Source organism: Ictalurus punctatus, chromosome 21, assembly GCF_001660625.3.
Source record: "Ictalurus punctatus breed USDA103 chromosome 21, Coco_2.0, whole genome shotgun sequence".
NCBI lineage: Eukaryota > Metazoa > Chordata > Actinopteri > Siluriformes > Ictaluridae > Ictalurus > Ictalurus punctatus.
The window spans coordinates 2,168,037-2,187,979 of NC_030436.2; the positions used below are offsets into that span (position 1 = coordinate 2,168,037).

The 19,943-nt window shown below is 39.9% G+C and overlaps 1 protein-coding gene across 1 annotated transcript in view; it reads right to left on the bottom strand.

Annotated features, from left to right (window-relative positions):
* Positions 1-19,943, bottom strand: part of ece1 (endothelin converting enzyme 1) — a 32,754-nt gene that overhangs the window by 3,494 nt on the left and 9,317 nt on the right. The window contains exons 2-12 of the mRNA XM_017450714.3: positions 15,866-16,001; positions 12,666-12,878; positions 10,664-10,788; positions 8,650-8,796; positions 8,404-8,469; positions 7,906-8,094; positions 7,663-7,805; positions 7,371-7,485; positions 5,073-5,183; positions 4,888-4,986; positions 1,987-2,064 (exon numbers count right to left, since the gene is read on the bottom strand). Of these exons, the coding sequence (XP_017306203.1) occupies positions 1,987-2,064; positions 4,888-4,986; positions 5,073-5,183; positions 7,371-7,485; positions 7,663-7,805; positions 7,906-8,094; positions 8,404-8,469; positions 8,650-8,796; positions 10,664-10,788; positions 12,666-12,878; positions 15,866-16,001 (1,422 nt within the window). The remainder of the gene's footprint in view (positions 1-1,986; positions 2,065-4,887; positions 4,987-5,072; positions 5,184-7,370; positions 7,486-7,662; positions 7,806-7,905; positions 8,095-8,403; positions 8,470-8,649; positions 8,797-10,663; positions 10,789-12,665; positions 12,879-15,865; positions 16,002-19,943) is intronic.

Genomic DNA, 19,943 nt, shown 5'->3' on the forward strand with positions numbered 1-19,943 from the left:
GTAACTAAACGTTTGGGGTAACTGTCGATCCGTCCTGCGTGTCGGCTTGGAGGAGTTTCAGCCCGTTCCTCAGTACAGAACAGCTTCAGCTCTGGGATGTTGGTGTGTTTCCTCACATGAACTGCTCGCTTCAGGTTCTTCCACAACATTCCTATTGGATTAAGATCAGGACTTTGACTCGGCCATTCCCAAACATTCACTTTATTCTTCTTTAACCGTTCTCTGGTAGAATGACTCGTGTGTTTAGGATGGTTGTCTTGAGGTTCTTATTTTTCCTTTCTCCAAACATAACCCTTCTCATTTAAACCAAAAAATCTATTTCGGTCTCATCCGTCCACAAAATATTTTTCCACATGATCTTTAGCGAACTGCAGATGGTCAGCGATGTTCTTTTTGGAGAGCAGTGGCTTTCTCCTTGCAACCCTGCCATACGCACCATTGTTCTTCAGCGTTTTTCTGATGGTGGACTCATGAACATTATCACTAGCCAATGTGAGAAAGTTGCTTAGAAGCTACCCTGGCACCTTTATGACCCTGCACACTATGACACGTCTTGCCCTTGGAGTGATCTTTGTTGGTCTCCACTCCCGGGGAAGGTTACAATGGTCTTTAATTTCCTCCATTTGTACACGATCTGTCTGACTGTAGACTCCAAACTATTTAGAGATGCTTTTGTAACCTTTTCCTGATGAGAAACGACGACTCTTTTTCTGAAGTCGTCAGAGATCTCCTCTGTCCGTGCCATGATACGCTTCCACAAACGTGTGTTCTGATGATCAGACTTTGATAGAGCCCTGTTCTTTAAATAAAACAGGGTGCTCACTCAATTAAACAATTAAACAAATGAGGTTTCAAATCAGGTTCGTCATCCCATTGATTGAAAACACCCGACTCTAATTTCACCTTCAAATTAAACTGCAAATCCTAGAGGTTCACATACTTTTCCCACTCACATTTATATAATATTGGATCATTTTCCTCAATAAATAAGTGACCAAGTATAATATTTTTTCTCATTTGTTTCTCATTTGTCTACTTTTAGGATGAAAATCTGATGATGCTTTGGGTCATATTTATTCTAATTATGTAGAAAATTTTACCTTTCAAGCACCACTGTACATTTTACACTGTACTGACTTTAACCGTGGCATGGTTGTTGGTACCACCTGTTTGGAGAATTTCAGATACTGCTTATCTCACAACAGACTCTAGAGTTTACACAGAATGGTGGGGAGGGGGGGGGGGCATTGTGTGTGTATGTACGTACGTACGTATAGGTTCTACAGGCTGAAACACCTTGTAGATGCGAGAGATCAGAGGAGAATGATTAGACTGATCTGAGCTGACAGGAAGTCTATAGGAACTCAAATAATCACTCAGAAAGCACAACACATCAAACCTTGAGGTGGATGGGCTACAACAGAAGAATACCACATCAGGTTCCACTCCCGTCAGCCAAGAAGAAGATTCCGAGGCGACCACGTGCACAGACTCACTGAAACTGGAATGGAACCCGATGTGGTCCTCTGTTGTGTAGCCTCTCCATCTCAAGGTTCGATGTTTTGTGCATGCTGAGACGCATTTCCGCTCGCCACAGTTGTAAAGAGTGATTATTCAAGTTACTATATCCTTCCTGGCACCTCGAACCAATCTGGCCATTTTCCTCTGACCTCTCTTCTCAACAGGGCGTTTCCATCCACGGAACTGTCGCTCACTCAATGTTTTTTGTTTTTCTAGAGACTGTTGTGTATGAAAATCCCAGGAGATCATCAGTTTCTGGAAAACTCAAAACTAGCCCATCTGGCACCAACAACCATGCAACGGTTAAAGTCACTGTGTTTCATGTTTTCATGCTACATTTGACACTGACGAGGCCCGAATCAGCTAAATTGTCTGGTTTAAGACGATATAATTAACCAAAAGGAAGATTATATGTTGCGTCTTTTGAAATACTGCATTACAATAATGATGTTATTCTGTACTTACTTCATTGAACACTTTGTCTAGCTCCTTGGGATCCATGATGAACTTTGGGTAGCCGATCATATTGTATATCGCATCCGCCTGGAAGAAAAAAACACTAAACTGTCACTTTATATTTATTTATTTATTTATTAGTGGGGGAAATAAGTATTGGGTGCATCAACATTTCTTACATATACCTTAAATATATTTCCAATGAGGTTATTCACATGAAATTTTCACCAGACATCGGTATTAACTCAAGAAATCTGGAAATATAAAGAATTCACAACGTTAAAGTCCGTAAATAAAGTTATGTGTAATAAAGGAATGACACGGGGAAAAAGTATTGAACACGTTAAGTCTTTGTTTGTAATGACGCTTCAAGACGCTTCCTGTATGAAGAGATTAATGGTCGCAGTATTCAGGTGTGATTTTGGTCCGTTCTCTAAACATATTGTCTTTAAATCTTGTTCAGTTGGATTCGAGTCAGGTGATTGACTGGGCCATTCTAAAACCTTGATTTTTTTTCTCTGAAACCAATTGGGAGTTTCCTTTGCTGTATGTTTTGGATCGTTGTCCTGATGGAAGCTCCACCCACGTCTCATCTTCATCATCCTGGTGGATGCAGCAGATTCTTCTCAAGAATCTCCCGGTACAGGGCTCCATTCATCGTTCCTTCAATTATATGAAGTCTTCCAGTACCATCCATCCATCTTCTATACCGGTTTATCCTTTTCAGGGTCACGGGGAACCTGGAGTCTATCCCAGGGAGCATGGGGCACAAGGCGGGGTACACCCTGGACAGGGTGTCAGTCCATTGCAGGGCACAATCACATACACACTCACACACCCATTCATACACTACGGACACTTTGGACACGCCAATCAGACTACCATGCATGTGTTTGGACTGGGGGAGGAAACCGGAGTACCCAGAGGAAACCCCCGCAGCACGGGGAGAACATGCAAACTCCACACATACATGGCCCACCTTCCAGTACCTTGTGATGAAAAACAGCCCACACCATGATGCTTCACCTCCACACTTCACTGTTGGTATAGTGTTTTTAGGGAGATGTGCAGTGACATTTCTTCTCCAAACATGGTGTGTAGTATCACAGCCAAAAAGTTCAATTCTGCTCTCGTCTGACCAGACTACACTCTCCCAGTGTTTCATAGGCTTGACCAAATGAGTTGTAGAAACTTTAAACGAGCTTCGACATGCCTTTTCTTTAGTAATGGAGTCTTGCGGGTGAGCGTGAGCAGTGGAGTGCACTGCCTATTGTTCTCTCTGTGACGATGGCACCTGCTGCCTCCAAGTGTTTCTGGAGCTCTTTCCGAGTGGTCCTTGGCTCTTGGGCTACTCTTCTGACTATTCTTCTGACTCCCTGGTCAGAAGTCTTGTGAGGAGCTCCTGTGCGTAGCCGATTGATGACGGAGTGATGTTGCTTCCACTTGTGGATAATGGCCACAATGATGCTTATTGGAGGATTATTCTGAAATATGTCCGTATCTGATTCCATCAATATGTTTCACAACAGTAAGGTTGTGAAGGTCTTGGGAGAGCTCTTTGCTTTTACCCATCATGAGATGTTTGTGTGACACCTTGGTAACGAAAAGCCTTTTTATAGACCATCAATTTACTAACCCAGCTGATATTACCCGGGTGAGGGGTATAATTACTTACGGATTTCAGCTGGTTCCTTGCCTTTCCTTGTCTTGGAGACCTGCTTTTTCTTAGCGTGTTCAATACTTTTTTTCCCGTGTCATTCCACTTTATTACACATAACTTTATTTACGGACTTTAATGTTGTGAATCCTTTATATTTCCAGATTTCTTGAGTTAATACTGATGTCTATCAGTATATATATATATATATATATATATATATATATATATATATATATATATATATATAATTTTAGCCTGCTAGCCTGTTGCTAATCATGACTTTAACAAAGTGCCAAACATTTTCAAGTCAGGGTCTTTCTAATAAACACTAAAAACACTGACCATTCTACTAAATACTGAACATCTACTAAACACTGATTGGTCAGAAGGTGTGGAATAATTTCCTAGAACAGCACATCTCCGACAATCTGCAAGTCAACTCACAGGTTTATATTAATGTGTTTGTTTTATTTCACTTTTATACTAACAACCAAAAGTGTGTGATAGTGGATATGAAGTTTTCTGTGAAGAGACAGCCCAAAAGTCCACACTGAAAGCTGTGATTTCTCTTCATTTAAAATAAGAAATAAACAGAAGATTTTTTTTTTTTTTTTTTTAAAGATTTCTTAAAAAATAGTTTAAAACAAAGAAAGTAAAAGCTCAATATCTTGAATATTTAATATACAATATTATTTAATATTCAAGATTATGGACTATTTCTGGGTCCCTATTAAAATGTAAGCAAAGTTGTGATATTGACCATGTTAACGGCTTTGTATAATAAATAAATAAATAAACAAACAAAAACAAACAAAGGAAGATTTTCCTCATTCCTAATCTCTTTATTGAAGCATGTGTTCAGATGACACTCATAGATCTGATCTAAAATGGATCATAAGGTTATTAAAAGCAAAAAGCAAAAGGTCATTAAAGCAAAAAGGGAACGTACCAAATACTGACACTCTGAAATTCATCTAAATATTTCAAAAATTCTATTTTTCACTCAAGTTGCTGTCGGTAATATTTGTAAAAAGAACATTTTTGTATTAAATTAGAAAAAGAATGCAAAATAGAAGCATTTCCGTAGTACTCTAGTACTAGTACTCTCAGTCATTTGGACCCCACTGTATACATCGCATTTAAATTATTTTATGTACAGGTGCACAGGACGGTCAATTGGTTGAACCAGCCGTGCTTTTTTTGTTTTGTTTTGGAGAACAGTAGATGGCCTGAAGTAACCTGCCTCTCACCTTCTCTTTGGCTGCCTTTTTGGTTTCGCCATCCATCCAGCTCACGTGTTTCAAGCTGTCCTCGAAGGCCCATTTGATTTCTGAGACCATATTTTCAGCCTGATATACACACACACACACAAGGGAGAGGTTAGTGTGTTCAGCCTCACTGCTGTATTAGAGAATGCACAATAGGGTATACTCACAAAGGCCTTGCTGTCTTCAGCGAAGGTGGCTTTGACAAATAGAGCCCCCAGGGCGAAGCCTAGCGCGCTATCTGTGTCACTGACGCACAGTTTCCAGCGAGGAGTGCAGCTCTGAAACATAACGGACAAAAATAAATGCAATTTAATATTGAAAAGCGTTGTCTATTACCTCAGAATGACTAAGAGGGAACAGTGGGTTCTCTTCTGGCCCTGATCACTCACACAATGAAGCACTGCTTCAGGCGTTTTCAATCCTTAACAAACAAAGAAATGGATCCTTACATCCTGGTTAAACATTCAATCAAACTGAAAGCCCCACTTATTGCAGGATGGATATACTTTAAAAGATGTGATCTGGGATCTTTGTATATGCTCTTTTTGACAAGTCGCAACATTTTTTGAAATTTCTGGTAGCTGTCAAAATGTTCAGAGGAAGAATTCTAGCCTCTATGGTGCCACAAGCTCTGTAAATGGGAGGGGGGAAAAAGTACAAGATGCCGTGAACCTCCGACATTCAACCAATTATGGTAGAGGGACATTCTACTTGTGTGTTAATCTGTTGTCTGCCAGTCAAGTCAGCCTGAGGTGCTGTATTTGGTTGAATTTTGGTTTTCACAATAGGTAGGGTTTAGCTAACTTTGAACGAAATCACTGAGTGTATCTTTCAACTCGGCAGCATTTATAAACAGGCGGTTCATGGTGCGTAAACTGTATCTCGAGAAGGTTATTTTGTCTTCATCTTTCTGAAGAGACCATGAATCCCTGTCTATTAATTTTATAGGCCAGTAAGAACCCCTGTTGCTTCCTTTTCCCTTTGTGGGTATGACATTTACAATCCAAGTGGAGACAGAGAGAGACAGAGAGAGAGACAGAGACAGACAGAGAGAGAGAGAGAGAGAGAGAGACAGAGAGAGAGACAGAGACAGACAGAGAGAGAGAGAGAGAGAGAGAGAGAGACAGAGAGAGAGACAGAGACAGAGAGAGAGAGACAGAGAGAGAGAGAGAGAGACAGAGAGAGAGACAGAGAGAGACAGACAGAGAGACAGAGAGACAGACAGACAGACAGACATGGATGGGAGTGGCCCAACAATATAATGTGTCCAAATCTCATTATTCTGGTCATCTAATGAACATGACTGAACATGAATAATTGGGTCGACTTTAACGACGTGTGACTTGCACGGTTATGGCAACAATGGAATATCAGCACAATTCTTTTAATCTCTGTCTTGCTCTTTCCTCCTTCCCATCACACCCACTCGAGTGCAAACACACCTACGTCAGCCACAGCTCACAGAATCATAGCTTGTTATTTCAGCCTGAACCTCGAGGAAGATGAGGTCGGGAGAACAGGATCTCTGCCTAATAAGACACTGACCAGGCTGAGCCTGTACAGCCCACATCAACGCAGTGCGTAGGGATTCTACACTAAATGCAAGCCTAGAAAGTTTTCCACTGTCACACAAGCTATTTAAAAAAAAAAAAAAAAGAAATAAATAAAAATAAAATAGCTCAGCTCTGTACCCTTCTTCTATTTACATACTTTGCAAGAGTATTTAAGCTTTCCAATTTCCTCCTCTTTTAATGGGCCGTGTGAATGCGTGATGGACAATTTGAATAACATCCTTCATGAGCTCAGCTTCAGCTGCTAATCGCTTTCCTTACCATTACAGCAGGCTAATGTGTTCGACTCCTATGACTGGCAGCAACTCCTTTACTGCAATTTAATACGCCCGTTACTCTGTGACGTTTAAAATGCTTATTTATTTCAAAACACACACACCAATTTAGAGGACATTCTGTGAAACTTCAACTTTCATATTAATGAAGAAAGCAGTAATGAAAGAAAAAAAAAATTCACAAATAAGACTAGGAGTTAAATTAAAACAAAAGAAATGGCACCCTGTAAAAGGATAACAGTTGGTGTGTGTAGGGTAGCCGAGGTTCTGCAATGGACGTGCATTATTGGAAGGTTTAGCACACACCACACTTACGAGGTTCTCTTTCAAAATTTAGCCATCACGTTGTTCTTTTCATCTCTCTGGGAGCTTTGCCTTTGATGGGTTTTGTGGGCGTCACTAAATGCAAATCATCTGTGCCGTGAGCACTCTTGATCGTTTACGGGTGACTTGCATTTATCGACATAAAAATGCGACTATGACGGAAATCAGCGTTACCAAAAACTTTTGTACACCTGGAAGTCATTTTTAGTTCAGAGCTTTACCCGAATATTGCGATTTCTTGTATAAGATCAGTCTGGAGGACTACTTCTCCAAGTGCTGATCTTTGATCACTGACCTTCTTGACACCATACATGACTTCAAGAAAACGCTGCTCAGCATCCTGGAACTTCTGGTCCAGTATGGAGACCATCTTCCTCACCACTTTCATGATCATGTAGTTATTCAGTGTGCTGCATTCACACAGAGAGATCGGCTCAGCCATTTGTGCAAGCTTAATAATGAGACCGAGGTGAGGTCTATAATGTCACACACAAAGGTGTGGGTCCAGGCTACGAATGAGACCTTTTAATATTTGGCTGTTTGTAATTGTTCGTGTATTCGGTTTCGGCTGAATGGCGACGAGCTACCTCTTATTGGTGTCGCTAATGAGCTGTGAAACTTTCTGGAGGTACTCCGTTGCATAGAGCACCACAGGCTCAGAGTCATTAAGAGCAACTGGAGCAAACACCGCTTTGAGAAAAGGCATCCAGTCAACCGCAGGAGCCAGTCTCTAAGGGGGAAAACACACACACACACACACATTAATATTAACACCACACAAACAAAATAGATTTGAACCTTTTCTATTCTCAAGCCACAGTGTGACTCACTGCCAAATCTTTAGCCTGAATCTTATGGTAGATGTGCTCCTCATCCCTTCTCAACTCCTGGGGAACCGTAATGTTGGCCAGAGCGGTTTCAAACTGCACAATCTCCTGCATCAGAGTGCGAGATGTCTCCTCTGAGCCACCCAACAGGACGCCCAGCTCTACTAGGAAGTTCAGATATGCGTGGAGATACTGCAGGGATTAGAAACAAGTGTTTGCCCGTGACATTCAGTTAAGACCTTTGAGAAATGAAAGTCGTAGAATAAGAATATGTAAGTTACGGCACAGTTTTACAAAAAAATGGTTCCAAATTATCTTCCGCTGCTATATATATATATATAAAACTTTCCTCAAGAGAGGCCAAAACTGTTAAAAACAGCATTTTCTACGACAGTCGGACAATGAGAAATGTCTTCATAGCATACGTAAGGATTCTACTGAATTCGTATGCATGTTGTATCAATATTAGATTTTCTTTTCTCTGGTTATTCTTCTAGATACCTTGTCATTGGCAGTTTTGTTTAGATAGTACTCCCGAGATGGCAAGCCCAGTCCAGACTGATCAACCTGTATTAAAGATAAAGTTTAATATTTTGTCTGATCCTGAATTTAAGCAAGGACAATGAAACGACACTTAGAGCAATACATTATTCATAAATCACACCATAAAACACACAATGATTTCGAATCGGCAGCAAAGAACTCTGTAGCTGAATGACTTGGCCAGTAGTGAAGAAGGCTGTGCACCTGGATGATGTTGCTGCTGGAGTTCTTGGAGTCTGTGCTGACAAACACAGTGAAGAAAGGGGAGGTGCGGTAGATGGCGGACACGGTGCGCAAAACCTCCTGGAAGTTGTTCTTGTCCCAGGGGCCAGTCAAGGCCCAGCCTCCTGTCTGGGGAAAAAAAAAAAAAAAAAAAAAAAAAAAAAAAAATGAAATGGCTCAGTTGAAAATGAATGACAGGAACAGGTGTGTATACGCAGAAGTGTGTGAAGCTCATTATACTGCATTTAGTCAAATATCGTTTGTTCTTTGTTCACCCTTAGTGGTGTAGACGCTGGTGTCTACAGTCTGACTATTGTGCAAACATTAGCTTTTTTTTCCCATATATAGAAAATAGCCAAGATATCAACAAAAGCTGCACGTCATCTTTCAAAGTAAAAAGTGATCTATCCGCATAGGAAATTTGAGCTTTCTCCGTCTCACTGAACAGCAGTGTCTCCTCAGGACTTGTTTACAGCCTGCCGGATCCCTGACGTAGTGTTGTCCAGTATTTTGGACATCACAAAATGATGACAATCACCGAAATAATTTTACCATGAAAAAAAAAATAAATAAAAAAAAATAAAAAATCATGCTTCAACATTGCAACAATAAAATACAGCTGGCGGGTAGCAAGGACAGTTATATCATGGATGATTCGTTTATTGTTTTAATGAAACATTTTTAAATCATGATCTATTTTGGTACCTGTCTGTCCTTTCATTCAAGAGAGTCGTCACTGGTGTGCAGTGCTTCAATTTTGGGACAGTAAGACTTAAATTTAATTAGTTGTTTTTTTTTTAAAAAAAAAGAAGGACAAAACAGGAAATGACCCTATTTTGCCTTGTGAACAGTCTGGTATGAAAGCTGCGTAGCATGTGGGGGAGAGGTGGGGGTTTCGGATTTCAGGAAATTTTACTGGGTGTTGGTTGACAGAGCACACATACAATGCAGATGATTATATACTCGTGTCAAATAACATTGTTTTGCATTCTAACTGTGCTGCAATGATGTTCATAGAGCAGGGGTGTCCAATCTTATCCGGAAAGGGCCGGTGTGGGGGCAGGTTTTCATTCCAACTAAGCAGAAGCCACACCCGAGTCTATTGAAAGACAAGATCAACTGATGAAACAGGTGTGCCTCCTGCTTGATTGGAATGACTGGCCCTTTGTGGATAAGAGTCATAGACCTTCAACAAAGTCATCAGTAAAAGTACGATTCCATATTTAACTGACAATTTATTGGCTACTGGCTATTACAAAGTTTTATTGCCTACGCAGGTAAGAAATATGATTAACCAATCAGAATAATCCATTTTCCCTGTTTGTGATTGAAGGCTACTGGCTAGCTAGCTAGCTACGCTCGGAGCTCAGGTATATCGAGGTAACAGTACTGGGGAGGAGAAAAATAATTGATGAGCTGGTTTTATTATTATTATTATTATTATTATTATTATTAGTAGTAGTAGTAGTATATTTTAGCATTTGTCCCCCCCCCCCCCCCCCCAGAGTAAGTGTATCTTATTACCACAATACATGTAAACATTGGGTGATGACAGGTTGTGCCTTATGTTATTTAAATAACACATTTGTGCTATCACCACTCCTACTACTGTCTGACATCCACCTAAAATGCATGAGCGCATCATACTTCAATATCAATATAACTGTACAGATCACACAGTGATTTTATTTTGTATATTTCCTCATTCCTGGGTCTAGGGTTAGGTTATCCATCCATCCATCCACCTTCTATACCACTGATCCTTTTCAGGGTCACGGGAGCCTGGAGTCTATCCCAGGGAGCATGGGGCACAAGGCGGGGTACACCCTGGACAGGGTGCCAATCCATCGCAGGGCACGATCACATACACACTCACACACCCATTCATACACTACGGACACTTTGGACATGCCAATAGGGTTAGGTTAATTGACCTGAATAAAAGAAAAAACATTTTAAAATTATGGGGCCGTATGAAGATACAGTAAAAGTTCACCTGGTTGATGAGCTCCTGTAAGGGGCGGGCTCCCAGCTCCTCAATCTTGATTTCATTCATGCAGGCTTTGTAGTATTTCAGGGCCTTCTGTTGAGCTTTACTCAGGCCCTGCTGACCTTGGGTCTCTACATAAAAACATCAAGATAATTATTTTACTCATGAAGTGCACATGTACACACTAGGATAAAAAAAAAAAAAAAACATCCTCCAGGATAAAACCATACAAGACAAAGCATGAACTGTGTACACCCAGCTACATAAAGTGCGAACACACACACACACACACACACACACACACACACACACACACACACACACACACAATATTATAAAATATACATATATACCTTTCAATAATTTCTTTGAACTGTTCTTTTTCTAGGGCAACATACATCTTTACTAAATAACAAAAAGAAGAATTTGGTTCACAAGTTTGAATTTATTTGGGGTTTTCTGTAGTCAAAATTATACATACAGGGTCAAAAATATACATGCAGCACACCTAACATTTAGTTGAATGTCCCTTAGCAAGTTTCACCTCGAGCAGATGCTTTTGCTAGCCATCCACCAGCGTCTGGCAGAATTCTGGCTGGATATTTGACCACACTTCTTGGCAGAATCGGTAAAGTTCAATAACGTTTGTTGGTTTCTTGGCCCTGACTCGACATTTAAGCACAGTCCACAAATTTTCAATAGTGTTGAGATCAGGACTTTGGGAAGGCCTTTCCAAAAGCTTCATGTTGGCCTGCTTTATCCATTCCACAACCAGCTGTGATGTGTGTCTGGGGTCATTGTCCTGTTGGAACACCCAGTTGTGTCCAAGCTTCAACCGTCTGGCTGATGGTTTGAGATTATGCTGAATAATTCTAAGGAAGTCCTCCTTCTTCATTATTCCAACCACTTTGTGCAATGCACCAGTTCCACTGGCAGCAAAACAGCCCCAGAGCATAACGCTACCACCACCATGCTTAACAGCTGGTACGGTGTTCTTTACTCCCCCAAACATACCTCTGGTCATCGTGACCAAACAACACAGCCGCAAACTTTAGACGGGCTTGAAGGTGTCGATTTTGGAGAGGGGGCTTCTTTCTTGGACGGCAGCCTTTCAGTCCATGGCGATGTAAAACTCGCTGACTGTAGACAGTGACACTGATGTTCCAGCTGCTTCCAGTTCATGGCAGGCCTGTGCCTTGGTGGTTCCTGGGTTTTTCCTGACCATCTGAACCAATTTCCTCTCAGCCGAGGGTGACAGTTTGGGTCTTCTTCCAGACCTTGGCAAAGTGCCTACACTTCCCAATAACAATACAAAAATATACACGCAGACAATAAGTGTTTGTATGTATATTTTCGACCCTGTAGGTATAATTTTGGTCCTGTGTTGGTACAGAAACCCCAAACTGAATTAAAACTCGTGAACCAAATTCTTCTTTTTTTTTAAAAAAAACATTATTATTAAAAGATGTATGCCGTACAGTCACTCTGCCCCAGAAAAAGAAAAAGTTCAAAGAAATTATTTAAAGCCCAATACTGCCATGACAATATGAGTACACGATGAGTGTATGTGAACTATGTGTATTTTATTATATATTACACACACACACACACACACACACACACAGTTGCAGTCAAAATGATTCAACCCCATTGCAAATCAGATTTATTGTCAAAATGTACAGACTTTCAGCTGTCTGCAACGAACACATCAAACAGAAGCGATTGAAATAGTTCAACACGACCAACGCTTCAAGTGGTTTCCCCAAAATTCAACTGAAAATGCAACTTGTAAAACTTTTGTACTGTATTTTATTCAAACGTAAGCATCGAATTCAGAGTTAATTGCTGTTAGTTGTTGTCATATCTCAAAAGATGACCACCGACGCTTATATAATCTTACACAATCTTTAAAAAAAACAAAACAAAACAAACTTTCTTTTAATGTAATTCAACACAATTCTATTTGTTTCATATAACCGAAATAAACAGTTCTTGGTAGTGGACTGACCTAGTAAATTCTTCATGACCGCCATGTTGTGCTCCCAGAGATTGCTGAAGGTATCCCATCGTGATTTGCCTTCTGGTAGTGGATTTTTCTTCATCCAGCCCCCACACGCATAGCTGTAAAAGTCATCACATGGGTCCACTGAGCGGTCCAGAGCTCCCATTACAGCCGCCGCTACACTCACACATGGTTGAGTCAGACACAGCCCTGGGTGTGCTGAGGAACAAACAGTAAAGAAAAAACCCCCCCCCAAAAAAACACGAACTTATTATTTATATATTAAACTATTAATATTTAAATCCAGTGTGTTACTCTGATATTTTTGTTAGCTGTCCGAGCAATAATGGCTATTTAGTCCAGTCTTTGCCTAGTTCAGACTAATATCAAATTATATTCAGGCTTCATAAATGTTTCCCCCGCAAGCTGACAGTAAGGAACCCGAACAAGAAAATCATACTCCAGTATGCTGTAAGGATGTACACGTGAATAAATGCATTTCTTAACATACTAAACAGTGCCTCAAGGATTTCACGATCGCAGAAATAAACTCAAAATCAAGCAAACTCAAAGGAATATTCGAAGCTTGCTATTTCTCATGCGACATCATCACCACAACACTCATTCAGCCAAAGCCCTCTCCGATTCACATGCGTCGGACATGAGTACGGCTAAGAGGTCTCAATTACCGACAATCATCACTGTGAAAGACCAAGCCGAACAATTTTGTGCGATTGCAATTTCGCCAATTCAAGTAGTTTCAACTCAAGTAATTAAAAAAAAAAAAAAAAAAAAAAAAAAAAACGAAGCCGCGGGACAATCGGGAATTTTTGTACGGACTGAATAAAACACACTTAAACTAATACGTATTTAATTACTTAAATTAAAAAAAAAATAAACAGTTAAAATAAGCTACGGTGAACCACAGAGAATTTTCCTGCATCGGTAGGTCTGAATATCATCAAGCGAACATCTGCATTCAGTCAGGTCTTGGAAGCGATCAAGACTTTTTAGGAATTCTGTTATGAGATAAACGGACAAATTTGCATGGAAGATGCAAACCTGGCAACTTCTTTCTCTCAAACATACAGGAATATCCACACAAACAGAGACCATCTACTCACAAGTGCTCCTAGTTAAATAAGTGACCACCACCAGCTTAAATAAAAACAATGTCTTACAGTCTATATTTACACAGCTTTAGGTAGTCTAGATAGGATATATGCAAACCCCCACACCACCCCTAAAACCCACCCACACATGCAGGAAAAATTGGTATTTGGTTACTCCTTTGTTCCACTGTGTTGTTACGTATGCGTCTATACTCGAATCTCTGAACAATACTGTCTTAGGTAACACCTATATTGTATATTTTGCTGCACTTTAGATCATTTCAGACACGGAGAGACTCATAAGAGTCTCAGTTTAGCATACTTTTGTCTCAATTACAAATTTTAGGCACCGTGTAGTGTAGGCACTGGTTTGTTTCAGGAGGTTATGTTAATGTTATGTTTGATAATGAAAATAACATGAATAGCATGAAAAGGTCTTGTTTGCATTTGAACAGTAGAGAGAGCGGTGGGTTTTACTGTGGAACCTCGTATGAAAAACATTGGGCCTCAGAGACACATCCTCAGCCAAATCTAGAAAGATAAAAACATGTGTGAGCAAGAAAGCTGGCCCAAAAGCAGTAAACATAGGCCTGAAAAGAGTAGGGAAAAGGAGGGGTAAACATTCTGGTCTGGGCACATTTTTCAGTCAGTAGTCATTTTATAATGCACTGATTAGTCTGGCTGCATTGAGTTCGGGTGGCTGAATAGGAGGAAATAGCGTTCGCTGGTATGCTGCTCTCTGACACTTCAGTTTTGAACAAAAAAACATGTCTGAAAGATAAATGGCTGGTATGAGGTTCCTGCTTCCATTTTGAAACATGCAGACTTCCAAGAATGCATTTGTGGAATCCCGGAAAAACCATTAGAAGTTGCTACAGCGGAATTCTGGAAAATAGCCCAAAACAATCTGGCTTTGATCAAAATATGCTTTGACAGTTGCACTTTAAGAAAACATAAATACAACTGACCAAAAAACAATGTGTCGAAGTGCACACGGTGGATTAACGGTTAGCACGTGCGCCTCACACCTCCAGGGGTTCGATTCCCACCGCGGCCCTGTGTGTGCGGAGTTTGCATGTTCTCCCCGTGCTGTGGGGGTTTCCTCCGGGTACTCCGGTTTCCTCCCCCAGTCCAAACACATGCATGGTAGTCTGATCGGCGTGTCCAAAGTGTCCGTAGTGTATGAATGGGTGTGTGAGTGTGTATGTGATTGTGCCCTGCGATGGATTGGCATCCAGTGTGATATTTGCAGGTAGACAGGCAAAGCAAAGTTGGGAAGTAACCTAAATAAAAACACTTCGGCAGAATCCATCCATCCATCTTCTATACCGCTTATCCTTTTCAGGGTCACGGGGAACCTGGAGTCTATCCCAGGGAGCATCGGACACAAGTTGGGGTACACCCTGGACAGGGTGCCAATCAATCACAGGCCACAATCACATACACACTCACACACCCATTCATACACTACGGACACTTTGGACACGCCAATCAGCCTACCCTAAACTTTGTATACTAAGCATTTAGCCAGATAACTGTTCTCTCTCGAACAGAGAAAGGAAAATGGTTGACTCGTGTCCGCTACAAGCTAGACGCTTGACTGCCCTGTATTGGAAGAACACTGGTTGAAAAATTTAATATCAAGTCTGGCTCTTGAGAAATTTGCATATATGCATAAACTTGCATGTAAATTTGTATTTATTTATTTATTTATTTATTTACATAGGTTTTTCCTTTTTCAGTACTTTTCCTTTCATTTCATTCATGGCCATTTGTTTGATTTGGAGAACAGTTCAGCTGCATGTACGCAATGGGTTAAATGTAGAAAACCAATAGATATGTTTTAATAATAATAATAATAATAATAATAATAATAATGTAGCAGTAATATTTTTTTTTTCCATAAGAAGATGAAATTATAAAAAGGTAGAGGTAGGCTGAATATCTTTCAGTGGAACTAGATCTTTAAATGCAGCTTTCTTCCTTTTGACTTCTGGTTGAAACGTGCAAATAAAACATGAACATTTTGTTTAGAAGATAAGATATGGGTTAAGACTGGAGCATAGCAGTCGTTTTTTTGTTGCCGTCACTCACTCTCATTATAATGCAGACCCAGTGTCAGGATGCAGATGAATAATGCCAGCGTGAGCCCGCACACCACAACAAGGAGCTTCTTCTCCACATGGCTTCGCTCAGTCCAACACCTGGTCTCCAGTCCATGCCCCAGCACCTGAACACAAACAAGGTTAAAGAACTGCAGGTTAGGCTTAGGAGGGAATTGTATTGCAAATGTTTACTCACATTACTGAATGAGCTAATGAAGGAATGTACAACACAGCTGATACTTAATTAGAAGAGCTTTTATTTTCATCTATTGTTCTCGATTCTAGACATTCAGACCATTAGTTCTCAGACACATTTCTGCGAGGGATCATCGTCTGATGTGTCATCACTAGCAGCGCCATCTGTCAAACCACAGCTATGATCTGGGCAACACCATTCTATTCATAGGTGTCACCTGCTACGATAACGGTTTTATTTCCAAATCCTTCCACGCAGTGGATCTCATTTGTCAATCATTTAGTAAAGCTGTGTGTAAATGTTTGCATATGAAAAAACGAACCAAAAATTTCTTATGCATAAATTTACACTCATTGGTTACATACCTTTTTTGTTGTTGTTTTTTTTAATACGGATTTTCATGCATACAAAATTTTTCATACGGACAATTTACAGATGAATGTGCTTGCATCCAGTTTGATTAATGAGGCTGTAAATGAGAATAGGTGTCAATTAATAACACCGGTCCAAGGACGGGTTTTCTGGTCATATCTGGAGACTGCCCAAAATTTTTCTCAATAGAAACCCATGCTCAAGATCTTGCTTCACGGACCTCTACGACATCGATACTGATTTTTGCCTTATATGGAGGGGCATATCTTAGTTAGCGATTATATGGGCCAGCGTAATTGTAGCCCATAATTTAACACATGGATAAGAAACCAAAACATCTCTTTGTACACCAGAGTCCTGTCTCATGAAACATGATTTATTGTTTAACTAGCCAGATCTGAGGTTCGTTTAATCTTACCCTGGATTTTCTGTCTTACTTTTTACCAGGTTACACGGCTGTTGTAACTCATGCTCCAGGGCAAGGCATGTCCATGATCACAGACTGTATAGAGCTCAGACTAAATCAGCTGTCAGAAAAAAAAAAAGTCCCTTTTTCTCGAATGTAGGCTGCTAAGCTTCTTCACTGGAAAACGTTTTACCAATCCTTGAAAATGAATTTAGGAGCATTTTGAAGGGTCACACCTCTAAGTGTGAAGCAAAAGTCCTTAAGGGGGGGGGGGGGGGGGGGGGTGTCAAATATGCAGCAATTCCGATCTTCATTTTTATATTCCAACTTTTCTGTTTCTTAATTGCACGTTTATTTTCACTTCCTAGATTCTTCCTACGAAAGATATAAAATAGGCAAACACGATTTGGCAATTCATTTACCTTTATAGGACTCTCTAAGCATACAGATAATGGGCCTCATTCATCTTTGATTATAGTTGCATGTAAATGTTTGTGTGTACCAAACTGAACTAAATGTGTGTGTGTAATATAATATAATATAATATATATATATATATATATAAAATATATATATATATATAAAATATATATATATATTATATATAAAAAATAATACCTATACAGACTTGGTGGTGACAGGCTGCTTTTTGACTACAGGCTTGTACAAGGCAGATCAAGTTGTGGACTGATCTGCCCAGAGGGGGAAGGGCAGTGGAGCTGTATGTCCCCTTCATGTTGGCTTACAGCTGGTCCAAGATTTTATTCTCCCTTGTTTTGCGTTTTACATACTGTGTGAAATTGGTAAGGGTTTTAGAGAGGTGGACATGGCTGAAGTCCCCGTTTATCGTCACGAGCGCGCTCGGGTGTTGTGTCTGAAGTTTCGCAATGGTGAAGTGGATGCCGTCACAGGTGCGTGCCGCCACTGCCGATGGTGGAATGTACACAGTCATAACAATTGCGTGAGAGAACTCCCTGGGCAAGTAGTATGGTTTCAACCTCACAACCAGTAGCTCTAGATCTGGAGTACACATCTGGAGTGAGGTCAAAAAAAATGATTTGCAGCATTTAAATCACATATTAAACTGATGGATAACTTGTTTTTGGTGTTGAAGGTGTTTGTTTTTATAGGTGTAGTTATAGGCCCAATTTAACCTCCCTTTCATGACCGGTTTCAAGACAAACCTACGTCCATGTTATCGGAAAATACTGTGCATTATGTTCAGTATGTCAATATACACTACCAGTTAAACGTTTGGACACGGACTGAATTTATATTTATTTTTCTTAGCCTGATTTGACATTTTATCGTATTACTGCTTGTTTCTAAGACGAATATAAATAGTGAAGATAATACCCATGCATAATTTGATTTCTGAATCAAAATGTATTCTATAAAATTGTTTTTATTTATCTAAAAGTATTTTTAATTGAAATAAGATTTTACTTAAAACATTTAGAACAGGGTGACGCTCCCACATGCAGCTGGAATACCGTTTGGCGATTAATATATAAAATGTAAAATATAAAATACTTTTGATTTGTTTAACAATTTTCTTGGTCACGACATAATTCAATAAGTGTTATTTCATTGCGTTGATGTCTTCATTACTGTTCTAAAACTGGGGTGTCAAACCAGGGCCACATCAGCATGTTCGCGAGCACTTGAAAGGCCATAATCTAAGGCCTATTTAAGAATGCAAGTTTGTGGCGGATGAATGAAATGAGGCAGCTGGCTGTTTTTGGCCCATAGGGCTTGAATCGGACATGTACGTTCTGAAATATTAGAAAATAGTAAAAAATTAACAAAAACCTTCTATGGGTTTTGACTGGTTGTGTATGTACTCTGTCCACCGGTATATTTAAAATACATTGTAATACAGACGTGTAGGAAACACAGGGAAAAACCAATGACCATTATGCTGTGGGAGGCATTTTGATGGCGTGGTTTGGGTTCACTATGGAAGCCAATGCAATTTATAAAAAAAAAAAAAAAAAAAAAAAAAAAAAAGTGTCACTCATCACTTGTAACATTTCTTTCCTGATGGTAAAGGTCTCTACCAAGATGACAATGCTCCATTCACAGGGCATGAGTGCTCACTGAATGACCTGATGGGTATGAAAATTATGTAAATAATATGCTATCGCCAGATTTTTGACTGACGTGGCAGACAGCGCTATCTACCACCATAAACACCAATTGAGAGAATGTCTTTCAGAAAAATGGCGTTTATCTCTCCAATCCAGTTCGAAAGACTTTTCAAATCCAAATCCTGAGGTTAACGATCTAACTTTTCTACCACAATGTTCTGATATCACAGATCATTATCTCATTTCATGCACAGCGCCTGTAGCTGAGATTAGCCGTTTAGCCATCGAATGGTTAGAACTATTATTCCAACCACCATGGACAGATTCATAAAGTAAGCTGCCGGATCTGTCCCGACTGCGCTGTGTACCTATAAAACACACCTGAAAGTGGTCACTATGCTATCTAGCACTCTAGATAATGTTGCCGCGATCAAATTTAAAAAAAGGTTCAAGAGAAACATCCTGCACTGTGGTGCAACAGTCATACTCATGCTCTCAAGAGAGCAACTTGTAATCTTGAGCACAAATGGAAAAAGACTAATCTAGGAGGTGTTTTGAATTGGGTCGAAGGACAGTATGTCTAGCTATAGACAGCCTCTAAAAGCTGCTAGGGCAGACTACCAACATAAACTCATAGAAAGTAACCAAAGCAATCCTAGGTTTTTACTTAATACAGTATCTAGATTAACAAATAATAAGACATCACTCAAACGGAACAATTCCAACACAGTTTAGTAGTAATGACTACATGGATTTTTTTTTCACTGAGAAAATTGAGAGCATCAGGAATATAATTGGAAATGTACAACTAACAGCAGCATCACAGGTTTTAGCCTCCAATATCGTCTCCCAAGTACAGTTGCACTCCTTTACCGCTATTGGACAGGAAGAATTTACAAAACTTATCAAAACATCAAAATCAACCACATGTATTCTAGATCCCATACGCACTAATTTAATGAAGCAGTCACTTCCTGTAGTAGGAGAGCCTCTTCTCAATATT